General features: G+C 42.5%; 1 protein-coding gene across 2 annotated transcripts in view; it reads left to right on the forward strand.

Moving 5' to 3' along the window:
• Positions 1-311: 311 nt before the first annotated feature.
• The window catches only part of DMRT1 (doublesex and mab-3 related transcription factor 1), a 58,702-nt gene continuing 41,694 nt past the window's right edge, over positions 312-17,319 (forward strand). For both annotated transcript variants that reach the window (XM_064403688.1, XM_064403689.1), the window contains exons 1-2: positions 312-600; positions 3,647-3,830. In XM_064403688.1, the coding sequence (XP_064259758.1) occupies positions 316-600; positions 3,647-3,830 (469 nt within the window). In that variant the 5' untranslated portion in view covers positions 312-315. The remainder of the gene's footprint in view (positions 601-3,646; positions 3,831-17,319) is intronic.

The following is a 17,319-nucleotide window of genomic DNA, read 5'->3' on the forward strand; positions in this document are numbered from 1 at the left end:
GCCCCCGCGGCACCTCCGGCCGCCAGGCCGCCGCGGCCCCGCGCCCTCCATCTGACGGGGACCGGCCTGGACGGGGCCCGCCTTTCCCGCCGCAGGCCGGCCTGGTGGGGGAGGGAGGAGCGCGAAGGGAAGGGTGGCCGCTCCCTCGGGGTAGCGAGGATTTCGCGGCCACGGACCCCCCGGAGCAGGAGTGGGGGAGGCGCGGCAGGAGGAGCGACGCCCGCCTGGTGCTGCCCGCCAAAACGCGCGGGGTGGCGGGACGGGACGGGGCAGAAGCGCGCAGGCTGCTCTCACAGCTGCCCCCCGCCTGCTGCGATGCCCAGTGACACCCCGGCCTTCAGCAAGCCCTCGGACGTCGCGGGCCCGGGGGACAAGGCGAACAGCTTCGGGAAGGCAGCGGCCCCCATGGCGGCCGCCCCGGCGGACAGCGGCGCCGCTGCAGCGGGGAAGAAGCGGCCGCGACTGCCCAAGTGTGCCCGCTGCCGCAACCACGGCTACTCCTCGCCGCTGAAGGGGCACAAGCGCTTCTGCATGTGGCGGGACTGCCAGTGCAACAAGTGCAGCCTAATCGCCGAGCGCCAGCGCGTCATGGCAGCGCAGGTGAGCTGTGTCCGAGCCGGGTGTGCTTCGCGCCCGGGGGGTCGGGGCCGAGCGGCCGCGCCGAGATGCGGTGCGCTGCGAGACCGCAGCCGCGGGTAGCCTCGCCCCGGGCAGGAGCCAGGAGTTACTTCCTGTGTTAGTGAGACTTGTCACCGTATTTCTCGCAAATTATTAATTTTTGGCGTTCCATAAGAAATCGGAGATGCCCCGAAGGCGCGGAGGATTGCAGTCAGGGCGAGCGGCAGCGGTGAGCGGTCAGCTGCACCGGCCGGGCACGGCCCAGCGCCGCTCCCCGGGCCGGGTACAGCCCGGGCCTGTGGACAGCTCCCGGGGGGCTGTGGAACCTGCATGGAGCAGGAGCTAAGCTACCCTCAGTGCCGTTTTCCCGCTTGCTTTTAACTAGAAAATGAATAATCTAGCCAACAAATTGCTTGTCGGGAATATTTTGTGCTGGTGTTTTTTTTTACTCGGTGTAAACTACGTTTCCTAGTGCTGGTGGCTTCAGTTGAGCTCATTTCTAACTTTTTGGGGGGATTTTTTTAAACGGTGTTGTTAGAAATTTTGCATGTAGCAGTTCCTCACATAGCTGTGCAGGTGCATCAACGAGGGCTCCGTATTCTGAGGCTAAGAACATAAACGGTATGCAGTTCAGAGTGGGAATAACGTTTTCGTTGGGTCGTCCCGCTAAAGTCACCATTCTGGAGGTGTAAATACAGGGCTTTATTAACCCTTGTGATCTTTATCTTGCCAACTTTAATAAGGGGGGTCCTGGGCGTGTACTGGAGCGGCTGCTGGAGTAGTTGAGCTCTGCGAGGGGCATTTTACGCCCTCGTTAGTGCAAACGATCACCTGCCAGCAAGTAATTGACGAGGCTTTTCAGCTCCTGGTGCGAGTGAAGGTACATAACCAGACCCACCCATCAGCTTGCAATTGCTGTCTGCTCAGAGATTCGTGATACCGGATAAGATGTGTGTCGGGCTGACAGGTTTTAAAAACCTAAGCAGCGCTAGATTAAATCCAGATTAAATCCCCGTTTTTTTTTTTGTTTTTTTTTTTTTTTTTTAATTTTGTTATTCAGTGCAGGTATATAAAACGTCCTCAGAACTCAATGGGAGTAAGTTTTCGTTCATTTAAACAATTCCTCCTTTGTTGGTGGTATGGCAGTCCAGAAATTGTTGTTATGCCCAAGTACATTGACTTACTCTGCTTGGTGTGAACCTTGGAAAAATAAACGTGACTTGCTTTTCTGTCTGCCTCGGGGAAGGGAGCACAAAGTGAAGTGTTCCCCGTGCAAAGTGCCCCGTGGGCACAGAATCTTGCTGCTCAGCTGCTTCTGTCAGGCAGTGGGTGCCTCCTGCTAGCAGGCGCCAGTGATGGTCCTCCTGGGGGTGTTCCCTTCCCTGCCGAGTATTTGAAAGTAGCTTTGAAAGCCTCCCTTGCTAAACCTTATCTGTGTAGGAGTTACACATTGAAAGTCTGTCTTTCCCCGTTTTGATATATTTCTGCAGTAAGCCCCTTGATGCTGGTGGAATTTTACAGGTCAAGGTTACTGGCTTGTGAAGTTGAAGTTCCAGTGGTGTTTGCAAGTCTGCACCTTCTGTACGGGATGTTTCTTATTGCAAAGGCTAATATTAACTAACATGATTATAAATCTGTATTAGGAAGAAGTGTGGCTGTTGAACATGAAAATGTAGGGAAGTCCTGTCCCAGATACCCAGGAGAATTTCCTGCAAGAAATGTCCATGATCCCAGTCTGTAACCTGGAACAAATTTCCAAGGTTCAAGTAAAGATGCAAATCAGTCCCCTCACAAGTAGCAGGTATGTAGCTGTAGCAGTGTCATATATACTCCCCAGACATAAATGGCATGGGTGTTAAATTGATCTACTAGTTCGGATGAGGCAGAAGGGGCTGTCTGCAAGCAATGAATATGGTTTGTTTGCACCCATATCCAGACTGTGTAGTGCCTATAGGCTTGGCCAGTGCCAATTAGGCTTTGGAACATTGTCAGTATTGGGAAAGAAATGGGAAGCTCCAGCTTCTCCAGACTTGCCCAGCTCTCTTCAATGTGTGTGATGCTGTCTGAGATGCTTGCAGGATGGCACCCTACATTTGCCGTGCTTCTTCCATAATGGTTCTCTCTGTACAGTGTACTGTATGCTGAAATTTAATTGAAGAACAACATTTCCAGCAAAGAGCCAGCAGGGAACCTAGCAGGCCTGGATAGAGCAGCAGATTGCAGGTACAAGCCCTCATGAAAAGCTGCTTTATATTGATAAGAGGCACAGCAGAACCCTGCAAGCAGACTAACTTCTTAATCCCAGCAGCTGTGTATCAGCAGAGAGGAGGGTAGTGACTACACTTTTCACAGTGTGCTTGTCCCAAGAGCAGCTGTGTTGTGGGAGTGTAGTCAGCTGCAACACGTGTTCATCTGGCCTCAGTGGGGGAAGATCTGTTTGTCACCAGCATTTTGTAGGCTTGTTCATTTGTGCTTGTACGCAAAAATGTGTTGGTTTTTGCTTTATATACTTCTCTACCCATTGGCTGGATTGTACAAAGGGCCTAGAGAGTAAGTCGGGTGAGGAGTAGCTGAGAGAACTGACTTTGTCTAGCCTGGAGAAAAGGGGGCTCAGGAGAGACCTTCTGCAACTGTCTGAAAGGAAGTTGTGGGTTGGCCTCTTCTTCCAGGCAGTCAGTCAGTAGGGACAGGACGAGAGGAAATGGGCGCAGGCTGGGCCAGGGGAGGTTCAGGTTGGCATCAGGAAGAACGGAAAGAATTGTCAAGTACTGAAACCAGGAACCGTCCCTGGAGGTGTTCAAGAAACAACTGGACCTGGCAGTTAGTGGTGTAGTTTCTTTGACATGGTGGTGTTTGGTTGAAAACTGGACTCAGTGCTCTTGGAGGTCTTTTCCAGCCTTAGTGATTCCTACTACTCTATAGTAGGAATAGTGAAAAAACAGCTTTGAATCAGAGTCATTCATTGCTGCCAGTATAAATTGTGCTCAAAATCACAGAGCGTACTCTATGTCTTGTCTTTTATTCCTAGGTTGCCCTAAGAAGACAGCAAGCTCAGGAAGAGGAACTGGGAATCAGCCACCCAGTGCCCCTGCCCAGTGTCCCTGAGACGTTTGTTAAGAAGAACAGTGGTGGCAGCTCTTGCCTCTCGCTGGAAAGCAGCAGCCCAATGCACTCGACAGGTACAGCCATGACAACAGCCAGTACACCACCAGGTAAGGTGCTGGGAGAGCGGTGCTCACGGCCGAGGGCCATGGCCAGCTCTGCTTATGCCCACTGTTGATGCCTGTTCCCTCTTTGCAGTGACAGGGTTATGGAGAGTCCTCTCCCCAACAACATTGTACTTTTGGTACAGTTAGCAGAAGGGAAGGATCCAGTATCAGTCTTTAATATTTTATTTGATTATTTTTACTTGAAAATCAAAATTTCTTACACACGGACTGGTGCCGAATATAAAATTCTATAGGGTGTGTGATTGCAAGTAGAGAATTATGGGAAGCTTTTGTCCTTTTTCCCAAAACATGTATTCCTACTACAGTCATAATAAATGGGTTTTGGCTGCCTATGTAGCTTCTTAAAAATTCAAGAGTTTCTACAACTGTAGAGAAGCCAAGTACATAGGTAACGTTATTGACCTCAGCACCAGAGATCTGCCAGCCTTACAAAACTCGATGTGGTGGCACATTGGTTCTATGTGGCGTGGTGTGATGAACTATGAAAGAGTGAATTAACATGGTTTCTGCCAGGGTCCACTCTGGCTAGCTATAGACTCTTGCCCACGCAATACTTCATAGACAAAGGTAAAAAATTGAGAAGCGCTCTTCTCCACATGGGAGACATTCTCCTTTATTCCAAGAGACATGTCAAGTGGACAAACCCATGGGAGAAAGAGGGTGTTCCCTGGTTGCAGGGGACTTTCAGACCCCGGAGATGGGGACAGAGGGAGAGGTCCATAGCCAATGAGGATACCAGTGAGGAGTGGCGAGGGGAGGTTCTCTTCACTCAGGAAGAGACCACCAGGGGTTACTGGAGTGGGTGAGGGAAAGACCTTGTGATGGGGAAAGGGATAACAAACCATGTGAAATAGCATAAGCTATTCAGTGCAATATAAAAACTACTCTGTGCAAATTCCCAATCACCCACTGTAAAAGAACAACTAAATAAACTAGTGCAACACAACAAAAGAGTGATGCAGTCCTTTTCTTTCACTACAGTTACTGTATTGCATTTAACACTTGTAAAAAAAACCCAAAAAAAAAAACGAACAAGAAGAAACAGTATTTATCTTACCTGTATATTCAGTAAAATCATGGCTAGGCAAGTGAAGACTCTAGGCAAAATGTTTTTTCCTATGCAAATTGCTTTTTCCCTTTTCTAACTATGCCTGACAGATACAGTGATTGAATACGTAGAAGAAAGGAGCTGGTGTAATTGATTTCTTGTGTATAGACAGAAGACAGCAAACAAATACAGATAAAATGAAAAGGAAGTTTTATTCATTTTTAATAATCTACACATGCCAGTAATACAGGTATACTTGCCAGATAGAAAGGTAATTCTAAAGTGGGCAATGCCTTGCATTAATTAATAAAAAGACAGTGCATGTTTGTGTCTGTCAAGTGAGTCTGTTCTGTTTTGCAGGCCATTAAAAGTATGTCAGATGGATTTGTTGGATCTAGTGCAGACAGGCAGTTTCAGACCATTGTAGAGGAATTTTGTTGGGAAGCTTTTAAAAGAACTGCTTAATAAAGCAATAAATAGCTTTTTATTAGCTTTTTTTGTTTTCATTATGTTAGTGTCACCTTTGAATTGATGCAGTTACTCCTTTCATATTTGCATTACTGCATGCTTTGTCTATAGGCATGGAAAAAGCTGGCTAAAGATTAAAGTAGTATATTCAGTAATATATAGAGATTGTGGTAACTCAGGAGAACAAGAAGATCCTTGCTTGTACAGAAAGGCCAAAGAATGAAATAATTTTACTGTTGACAAAACTGGCATAAATTTTAATGTTTTTAAAATGACAGTATTTAATTTATTAATCCCATTTTAATAATTATTCGTTAATTTAATTGAATTATAGTATTTTAATGAAAAGCATTGACCAAACAGGCTTAAAGCAATTCACAAGCTTGAATAAGTATTTGAAAACATAAAAATACCTAATTTTAAAGTATTTTGAATTGTTCAACTATTTTTGGTCAGAGCAGTCATCTTTCTTACAATGAGCAATTTAAATACATTGTTTCTCAAGCATTTTACTAAATAACTAACTGTTGTTATTTGTGTCCAAATAAATAACTGTTTGTGAGTGACAACATTTGAAATACACAGCTTCATCTCCAGAAAGAAGATGTGATTCAAGTCAAGAATCAAGACAGCATCAACCTTGTTCACCAGAAATGGAAGCATCTGAGACTAGGAAATCAGATTCATAGTTTTGCTTTTGGGCACCTAAGTAGTAACAGACATTGTGCTTAGCTCAGAGGTGACTACACTGCATAAATAAAGTTACGTCCCTAATAGTTTGGTAGGTTCATCTGCTGAAAACAGTGTAAGTACTCATGGGATTTGACTTTACACCAGTGACTGTCTGCTGGCTCTGAAGCTGAAGGTTGCTGTGCATTTATCCAGATCTGTGGGGTGGTTTGTCAGGTGTTTGAGTATCGGCTTTGGTGAGGAATATAGCCTAAATATTCCCATGCTTTTCTTTTTAGCATATAACAATCTTTTTTACAGATGAAAAAGTTCCACGTGGCATAAGTTCTGTCTTTAGATGTTGGATTGTTTCAGGACCAGATACTTGATGGATTCTTGTATTGCTGTTTTATGATTTTATTAGTACCCTAAACTGCAAGCAAATGAGAGACCCCATTGGAGCAAGTGTCATTGTCTCAGGTTGGTAGGCTGAGGTGCTGATTTTTCAAGAACTTACAGTAATTATTAAAGGAAGCAGGGAAAGTGAAACCCTTCATGGCAAGGGGAGTCCGCAGTTCCCTGCAAGCCCCAGGGGAAGTGGTGGCTTCTGGGAGTACAGTGTGTCCTGTATGATTCACATTAGATTGGGCAAGAGGTGATTTTGACAGCAGTAATTCTGTTCCTTCTCTAAGGTTTTTGGCTTATGAGCACATTTCTTCTCTCGGACTCCCATCACATGGAGCATTGTTTCCCAGCAGAGGAGTGATGTGTGAAGGAGTCACACAAATCAGACATAGTGCCAGAGAGAGAGTCATTGCTTGCTGTATCCATTTTATTAGCAGATCAGAAATAGTATGACTGTTTCTGATACCAGAGGCAGTTTTTCAGATCCCGTTGTGACATGCTTTTTTTGAAAAGGGAAAAATGAATTATCATGGTCAGAGGTGTTTGAACATTAACCATGTCAGGCATGTTTACTTTGGTTGGAGTGTATGTTCCCACTAAAAAAGTAAACTGGGAATTTGTAGGGTAGTTGGAAGGGAGCAGACCATGTTCTCAGGGCATTAGTAGAATGTCTTACAGACTGAATTTGTTGTTCTTGTGCATTTCCCCTTAAAAAGTTGTCGACTGCTGAAAGAAAAGGCCATTTAATTGTACAGAGTAGCAAAAGTCGTTATTTTAGAGCATTTGATGTAGTTGTCCTCCCTTCTGTAGGATAGGTATATCTTGTTAGGTTAACAGATATGCAGAATATAGGAAAGATTATGGTGAAGCATGTACAATGTGCTTTTCAGACATTCTCATAACATCTGTGTTCTTCACTGGTTTGTGTCAATTTAGAGCCTCTGCCATTTTGATATTTAGCAGTCACGGAGGTCAGAGAGGCGAGGCAGATGAGGTCACTAAACACCTTGGGATTTACTGAAAAAAAGAAAGCTGCTCGTACTGAATGAAGGAGAATGCATTTTCAGCTTTGCTTCATTATATTTGATCCTTGTCACAGACTAAGGTTCATGTTTGGCATTTGGCAGTGGAGTGGCTGCATGATACATCACCAGATGACTGGAAGTGCTGGAGAGCACCCCTTATTTCTGCTGCTCTGCACTCTCGTTGGCCCAGTTTAGAAGCATCCAGTATAGATGGGGCTGCTGTGTGATGCAAAATGCCAGCTCCTGGTCCTATGCTCTGTTGTGGTCATTCCCCTGTTGTATTTCCAATGATGGCAGTGTTAAGGTGCTTTCCTAGTATCAATGGTTTTCAAACATAATTTTCAAGAATTGTGAATAGTAAGCTTGTATTTGTTATTTCCCTTTGTTACATTTATTATGTTTGACAGAAACAAAATAGTATTCTTTTTTTTTTTCTCTAAGAAGCTGCTGTCTTCACTTTGAAACTCTTTGACAAATAGAAGGGGTTTTATCTACTCATAAATACAGACCATAGTGGGGTCAGCACTAATAGAATGCCTAATGTGTGATGGTACTAGGATTCCTTTGAATTTATAGTGCCCTAGCTGTCTGCAAAAACCCCACCATGCCTTCTTTACTCTTCCTTTACTTTCTTGATCACTGTGTTGTGATTTCAAAAATTGATGCCAGATCTTGCAGCTGTTGTGCTGCATAGGTGATGAGTTTAAAAAAAACCAGTTGTTATAATGGAAAAACAGCATAGCCTGGTTTAAAAAAGTGAGAAATTTTCTTTTTGAAAGAAAGCTCTTTAACAGTATTTATAGTATAGTGTAATGTGCTGTCAAAATTTCAGTTTCATCAAAGAAGTCTCATTTTAGTCAACTGATCATGTGGAGCTCCTGTGGCCATTTCACTGTGAGAGTGCTTGGGCCTTGAAACAGGTTATCCAGAGAGGTTCTGGAGTCTCCATATTTGGGGAGACTCAGAACTTGGCTGGATGGTGTATAAGCAACATGATCCACCTGGGAAGCTGGCTCTGATTTGGGTAAAGTTTGAGCCAGCTGGTCTCCAAAGATCCTTTCCAAGCTAGACTGTTTTGTGAATCTCTGAAATTTCTACTTGCTTGCATTGACATTAAATCAACATACTTAAATTTGAAGTTCAGTCAGCCTCAATACTGATAAGCATTTGCAAGCCTGTGAAAGAAATCTTAACTCTTTTGACCCAGCAATACTCGATGGTAGATTTTTTTTTTAAACAAACAGTTGGCATTGTGGGGATTGAAAGGTGGTGGAAGGGATTGATAGTTCAGGTGGTGGCAGCCTCAACAAGGCTGGCAGTGAGAAGGCAGCATTAGCTGCTTTGCCTGCCTGTGCTAGGACTAACATAATGGCTGCATGCCTTCGGAGACCTTGGTGGGTCTGCAGTGGTTTTCGATCCATCCTCCTGCTCTTCACTTTTCTCCTGATCTCCTCACTACTTTCTAAGGATGATTTTCTCCTGCTGCACCCATGGCTGCTTCTTTACCAGTTTTAGTTGCTGGCTGCCTCTTGGTCCTGCCAACATCCTTCCATTGCTTCCTCGTGCTTTTACCTGGCTTCTCTCACAGTCAACAAATCTCTTTAAAAAGTGAGGACTGCAGTTAAACATGACTTCTCTTTACTGGATTGTAACAAGCACAGAGAGAAGTTCTTTGTCCTTCACCTATGAATAACTAATCCATCATCATCGTCATCTGGTTTTCTCCAGTTCATTGCAGTTAAGGTGAGAGGAAAAGAATCACATTTGCTTGTGTCTCTTGTAAGAGTTTGTGGATTTCTTACCCCTCCTGGAATGACAAGATTTCCACAGCACAAGTTGTCTTGGGAAGTAGTTGCTGGAAGTGGTCTTCTGCCTGTGTAGTAGTTTTCTTAGTTACTAAATCTCTTTCAAGCTTGACTAAGTAAATATTACAGGAGCTTTGAACAATCTTCCCTTGATTTAGGATATAATTGATCCTGAATAGGCATTTTTAATCCCAGGCTGATACAAGTATGCAATGAACAAAGCACTCCACAGTGTGGTGACCATGGCTTCATAATTTTCAATTCCTATCAAAATAACATGTTTCACTCAGAGTTATGGAAGGAGTTGGTTGTGAAACAAGAAGGAGTGGGCATTTCAGCTTCTCTCTGCTTTTTTGGGTTCACTGTACTTGGGAAAATGGTAGAGGAATTCTGAGCATCTCATTATAAAAGGACATAGATAAATCTGAAAGGATAGAGGGAAGGGTGACAAAAGTGATGCATTGCTTGTAGAAAAGGAGACTAAGGGTGGATATAAACAGTCTATAAATATTTGAGAGGTAATAATATGGAGGAGGGGGAGGGATTATTTACAGTGCTTGAGACAGCATAACAAGGAGCAACGGCTTGAAACTAAAAAAGGCAAAATTAAATTAGACACTAGACACTTTTTTTCCTAACGAGTAGTGCAATTAGCAACAGAGTGACCTGCATAAGGACAAGGGGGTAAGTGAAGCGTAATCAGGAGAGGTGTTTAAGAGTGTGTTAGATTATGATCTCAAGTGATTAATATGGGGGTAAACTCTGATCAATGTGCAGGTTAAAGTAGATGACGGAAATCTCCTACAGCTTTGTCATCTCTTATATGATTCATTGCCTCTAGCCGTTCTTTGACTGTGTTAAATAAATCATAATGTTACAGGGTTCTGCATCCCTGATTAGATGTTTCCAGTCCATTCTCCAGTTCACTTGCAAAGTTTGCAGTTTTCCTGCTTCTCTTTTCAAGCAGTATTCGCTACTGCAGCTTTGCAAACACACATGTGTGCAGGTGCCTGTGTTTTAACTGAGCTAATGTTTGAAGTGTTGTACATATCCATTCAGTGAGGCACTGACTCTCATCAAAAGGTTGGTATTGCAGTTGTATTGGTGAAACAAGGTAGAGCTAACAGCAGTTCTCAAAATGTCTGAATTAAGAAGTTTTTATTTTTCCTGTCAGGCTTTCAGTCCTGCGTGATGCTTCACTGGAAGTGTAAAAACAAATAGAATTATAAACAGATTTGGAAAATCCTCAGAGAATATTGTTTTTCTTTTTCTGTGCAAGTGGTATTCTGAACATTGTCTAGGGCTGTCTTCACCAGAGGCAGAGACTGGGGAGAGGTTTCTGCAGCATGCCAGGGAAGCAAGGGTGCCAGGGACCAGTCATGACCTACTCCAACTTCCTTACTTTGAGAGAGAAAGGCTGCTCAGTCCTAAGATAGAGGCAAAGCACAGAAACCTCAGCAGTTACTTCTGTCCTTTCCTCACATTTCGGAAGAGATTTTTTCTCCCCCAGAAGGATTTTCAGTAGAACTTTTTTTTTTAGGGTTTTTACTTCATTTTCAAAACTACTTCACCACAGGGCTGTCTGTGTTTTCAGCATCTTGCTGTCCCAAGTTTTTTCACACCACATGAGGTTTCCAGACATATATCTGTGGTTATAGCAAGATAGCAGCCGAGTGGTGTTTGCTTTGTGCTGGACAGACTTTGCTCTGTACAGTGTCCTAGCACCAGATTTCCTTCCCACCTAATACCTTAGGGCTGGTCAGCACATCCAGTTGTTCCTTTTGCCTTGGAAGCTCTTCCTCTGTAACACTGGCATTTGCATATGTGCATTCAGATTTAGAGAGTTATCTGTGCCAGATTGTGCTTTTCATTTGTTATTATGAATACTGAGATAAGTAATGGAGCAGAAGCAGAAAATGTACTAGGAGTTTCTAAGAATTTACTATCCATGAGCACATTATTCACTATCTGCAGCTAATCTCTTGTTCCTTTCTGTGTCCTTGAAACAGTTATTATAACTTCTCTGAATGTGTGGGGCTCTTTGTTTTAAAGAAAAGATATAAGTAAGGAGTGAAGGAGTACTGCACGCTTCCCTGGCTGAGCACTGATTTGATTTCTTGCTTCTCTTTTTGTTTCACATGCTTTGTTGTACCTTGAAGACTGCTTTCATTTGCTTAATTTATCAAATAACTTCCTATTTCAGCCTGTTCAACCATTTTCCATTTACAGTAGATTTGTCACTTAATAACATGAGAACTAAAATGCAGTTTTGAAGGTTTGTTTTGTAGGAATGCCTTTTCATATGCTTCTACTCATTCCTCTGCTTTATTGAACTTTACTAAACTTTCTTCTGAGTTTGAGTACCTGCTAGTCTTAATCAGGATTGTGAACAGCTCCTTTACTTAAATAACAAACACTGTTCGTGCACATCTGTCTTGTGTTTTCTTGAAGAACTTGCAGAGAGTTAGTTAAATACTGAGTTTGACTTCCTTTGCAATGAGAATGGATGTCTGATTATTTGGTTTTTAATTCCTGTCTCCAGTCTTTATTTGTATTATTTTATTGCTTACAGGTTAGGCCACTATTTGCTTATTTGGATGTCTATAGTAATGGACACAACTGAACCTCAGCAGATGCTAAGCCACTGTAGTTCCTGTCACTGTGCTTTTCTGTCGGTTATGCATGAACACCATTCCTTAGTGATCAGTTTCCATTTGCATTGAAGCCAGTTATGTGAGTGCAAATGTTGTTGCACCCATGCAACACTGGCAATCATGCACAAAAGTTACGCACATTTGTGTGATTCTTGTTCTCTTGTTCAGGTCTGCTGGATGTCTGCAGTGCTTTGTCACTACTCCTGCTTTTAGTTTTTGCATCACATACTAGGTAGAGTTAAAAAGCCCTCCTGTTATTTCCAGTTGGTCTGTTGTAGAAACTTTTGGGTTTCTGTCATGATAATAGCTTACAACCACGTATGGGCTCCAGCTAATTCCAACCATTGTCCTACTCCCTTTATTATTTTTAGTGTGAGGCATAGTGATTTTAACCTAGTCATATTTCCTCCAAGGTCTCCTATCTCAGACACTTGTGAAGCTTTCCCTCCCTTCTAATGTTTTCTTTGATCTCTCATTAATGACTTAAATCCCTTTAGATTTAATCCACACCGAGTTTCTTTCTCCTGCTCTGAATTTGCTTCTTTGCCCATGCAGGTGTTTGGGCTGTTTTCCATCATTGTCCAGAAATCTGTTTTTCTTTCCTAATTTCCTATAATTTTTAATTTCTTCCTCTGTTTTTTAAAAATTGTGATTTTACTTTTGTTTCCATTACTCACTTTAGTAGCATATTGGATTTGATAGCATGAACACAAAGAGTTAACTATTTGTAAATTTCCTTCTCAAATTGGATATCTCGAGTAATAACATATAGACATAGATATGCACACACAGTAGTCATACTCCAGCTTTTATACTGAGGATTGAAAATGGTCCTTGTTCTCATGCCCTTAATTTCTGAAGCACTTATTTTATTGGTCCTGATCCTGTTAGCTATCACACATGTGTCGTGGTTTGACATGCTAATAACTTCAGATTTGTAAATAATCCTGTTGTTACAGTTCAGTGTGGACAAACGTATGCTGAGCATTAAAATAGTGCCTACCACCTTCACAGAGTCAAAGCCATATTAAAAGATTTTGAATGTATTTTATTTACCAAAGCCATTCATATTTTTTCCACTTAAGATTTGAATATGATCACTATAGCTGTGTTATAGTGAACAAAAGTGCAAGAAAAGAAAGAACAAGCATTAACCCCCCAGCTCACATAAAAAGATCAACTACTCTGCTATAGTCAGTGACAGAGACATTGAAAGTTGAATTTGCTGCCATAGATATCTTACTGAAGGCCTGAAGCTTAAATTAATTGTGGAATTGAAATATTATTTTCTGTAGGTTTTATTTCTACTACTGTATTTAGGAGGATTGTTAAGTTGCATGCTAAATGTTTGCAGCAGATCATTTTTATTAAGTGTACACTAAATGTGAACAAAATGTTCCTTCTCCAGTTCTACTGAAATCAGGCATATTTCAGCTGTTAGCTGGATCTGCACTGGGGCTGTGTGTGGGGCTGAGAAATTTACTATGCCAGGCTGCAGTCTTCTGGATGAAATTGCTCTCTCCTTGTGTTTTGGGGTTTTTTTTCTTTGCACAAATTACATTTTCTTTTTTAAAATACAGGTTTGTGTGAAGATTAAAATTAACCAAAAATCTTGAAATTTAAAGGGTTTTTGAATTGTGTTAGAAACACATATACAGAGTTAGCAATAATTTTACCCATTATGGAATAATAACTCTACATATGGAAGATGGGAATAAACATTCAGTAATTTTTTTCTGGTCCTTACTTTACAAAAAGGCATGTAGTATTATAGCTTTATATGGAGATGGTGACATTCCAGTTCCAACAGGAACTAAAATCAGCAGGACTGGACAACTCAATATGCAATATTAAGAAGAAAAAATAAAAGAACAGTAATTTGGCTGAGGATATGGGAAGTCTCCCTTACTGGAAATATCCCAGAACTGCCTGGACACAATAGTGTACAATGTCTTGTAGGATGACCCTGCTTGAGCAGGGTTGGTGGGCCAGATGACTCCCTGCCATCCCTTCCAACCTGACCCACTCTGTGATTTCCAGTAAGTCTTCTAACCCTGAGAATGTTCCTAAATCTTGAAAGAAAGATGATGTCATGCCAGTGTTTCAATAAATGTGGGTGTGGTAGGGTATGTGGCTGCAAATCTATCAGCTTGACATCACTTTTTTGAAAATAGTGGAACAATCCACAGAAAAATAAAATATGCAAGAAAGGGAGAAATGCAGCTGTCAAATGATGTTCACACAGCATAGATTAACAGAAGTTTATGGGTAAAAATTCTGTCAAGTTGGTAATCTTACATAGTTACAAAATTGTTTGGTGAAGTTACATACTCATGCAGTCACAAATCCTGTAGGGCATTGGATTTTTGTATCACCTGGCATCTTGGTTAGAAACCTGAACTGACAGAAAATCATTGTTTCTGGAGGCATCTCACAGGGACGTGCTCTTTGCTGTAGTCATCTCACTGGTATCTTGGAAAGAAAACTGGCATCATCACAGGTTGTGCTGGTATGTAATGGAAAGGTACATGTACTGGCAAGCACTGCAGAAGATAAAAGTGCAGTGCAGGGAGACTTAGTTAGATGATGGTCACATAAAAGCAAAAGCTGTTTTAACCATATGAGAAGTGAAAAATTAAGAAGTCCATCCAAAAGAAACACTGTTGCTGCACAGCTGGTGATCCTGGGGGATACCTGTGCTGAATGTTAGTGGTTCCGGGTGAAAGAGGATGAACTGGCACAGTCCTTCTAGGCAGGTATGTGGTTGGGGGAGCTGGTGGGGTGGTCATGAAACTAGTGCTAGTGGGACTCCTGCCCTGAGAATATGGTACATACCAGAAAGTGGGCTCAAAATGAGTATTGGAAGGGAGGGCATCATTAAATCAAAACCAGTGTAAAGTTAGGAGAGGGGACAAGGGAAGTAGTCTTGTTTCCCTGTTCATACTGTTGTCTAGGTTTCTCATTATAGCTAGTGGTGGGGATGTAGCAATGGTCTGGACCCACACATCTGGACTTTAACTTGGAAGAGCTCAGGGAGGAGACAAAGAAATTGTTGAAAGACCAGAGAACATGTACTGAAGTGAAAGCAGTTTATTTTACACTTTAGTGATCTCCTTAGATAACCGTTATTTGATCTCCAATATGATTGTTCTGATTGCTTGTGCCTTTGCCAGACTATGCCAGCTCCAGTTAAAGTTTTCTGTGTTATTTAATGGAGTAAGTTTGGTGTTGTGAACAGCAGCAGCATTGGGGATGCAAAATCCTGTGAATTCACCATAAGTTTCAAGAAGGCCTATAGGAAATAAGCTTAGTTCTGAGGTCTCCTAACTTTCCCTGAAATGTGTTGTCCTCTTTGCATGACATTTATCATAGAGTGTTTCTTTCTGGCAAGTTTTATCCTTTTTAAAATCTGTTGTCCCACTTAGAACTGGTTTAGCTCTTCAGAAGTAGAACTAGGTAAATGCCATTTTGCTCAAAGACCACTCTGCAGTTATTTTCTCCCTTTTCTAGAAGGGAGAAAAAAACAATACTGGTTTCTTCCAGGTGAAATTGAATTCTTCCAGTCAGTTAGCCCTTGAGAAGCATGCCTTGTACTCATAGACATTGCTGCCATTATGCCAGCTCCTCACTGATAATGCTGTCTGAACTCAACGGTCCAGCAGCTGCACCTAGCAAGGAATTTTTCATGACACCCATACAGTTTTCAGACCCACTGCAGGAAAGCTGCAATGACTGATTGTTTTGTCTTGCTGTGGTGGGAGGAGGTGAAAAGCAAATGGTAGGAGTTGGGAGGTGATAAGGCATGGCCGCGATAAAGAGGTGGAATAGATTGGTCCTTGTACACTCCAGTTTCAGGGAAGAGGCCAGAGGCCTGCAAGAGGCTCAGAATTGCTACACCACACACTTTGGGGTTTGTTTTAAATGTGTATTCCTGCTTTGAGAAGAATTAATGTATATTTCTGGTTTGGGTTGGAGAGGTACTGGGTTGTCAGTAAGGTGTTTTGGCTATTCTTAACCTGGAGACATAGCTGCTGTTAGCCCACGTAACTGATATAGCTGGTACTTGCTATTTTTCTGTCTCTAACAGGTGTTAGAGCGCAGCTCCATACCCAGGGCTGTCTGGGAAGGTAGTCTGAACAGAAAGGAAAAAGAACCACCAGATTTCACGTTTGAGCTCAACGTAGCCATAACAATAGCCATAACATTGGCAGTTGATGGAGAGAGGAAGAGACACAGTTTCCTGAAAAGCTTTCCGGCCAAAACAATTTGGAGTGCTCCAGATCTGGCTTTCAATAGGAGAAAGAGCCCTTACATCTCAGAAACCAGGTTCCAAGCATGATCTCCCTTTCTGCTCTGTGGACCCTGCTTGTTGCCTGTGTTTGCTGGATCATCTTGGTTGCAGAGTGGTCTCCACCTCCCCACTTGCCTGAGAGGCAGCACAGAGTGAAGGGCCAGAGATCTGCAAACTGCAGAGAAACACAGAAAGGTTTTACCTTCACAGCAGTGCCTTGAGTAGCTACCTCTTAGCATTTGAATTCAGGATTACTTTTAGGAATCCGGGGTCTCCTGATTCAGTCTTCTTTTAAAGGGAGAAGGCTTTCACTGACAGATTTGAAAGGCATGATTCTCCATACCTTGTGCTACAGCAATTCATACTGTTCACTTTTAGTACAAAGTACCTGATCCTTGATGTTTCCTTCTATTTGTCATGATAGAAGAGTGTCTCAGATTTCCTGATTCCTGGGAAGTTTATATATTTAACGACATAGTTCAAAAGCACCAAAACCTCTTTTTTGTACTACAGTTTCTTAAGTCATAATTTCATCAGTATGTCTTTGCAGATAGAGATGTGAGTTGAGAGTTTTATGCATACAAGCACCTAAACAAGAGGTTTTAGGATAAAGCAGTCTCTGGAGTATATTGATAAATAGGGAACTAAGTGGAAGACAAAAGTCAGGCTAACAGGGCATTATCTCTCCTGTTTTCTTGAGTGCCCTGCTCTGTCACCTCCAGTTCTGGTGCCCTTAGGAAGAAGAGGGGCATAGTAAATGGACTTATAGTGCAGTGAAGCTCTTAGCCAAAGCAGGTAGTGCTGGGATGCTGATCACTGCCTGGTCCTTTTCTGGGAGCTTTGAGGGTAATGTAGACAAAACCCTGGTTTTTTGCACATTCACATCAGTGTACATAAAAGACAATCTCTGTGAATGTCATAGTGGACCAAATTTGTCTGTCAAGAACCTATACTGCATTAACCAAAGCTGTGAGTGGGGAATGGGGTGGTTTGTGTTCTGCATAGTAAAGGAGCAGTAAATGGACTTCCTGAAAAGAGCAGGGATCAGCAGGTTACAAAGCTGTGAAAACAAGATGAAACAGACTCTGTGGAGAAAGAGGAAAGAG

This window comes from Passer domesticus, chromosome Z (assembly GCF_036417665.1).
Source record: "Passer domesticus isolate bPasDom1 chromosome Z, bPasDom1.hap1, whole genome shotgun sequence".
NCBI lineage: Eukaryota > Metazoa > Chordata > Aves > Passeriformes > Passeridae > Passer > Passer domesticus.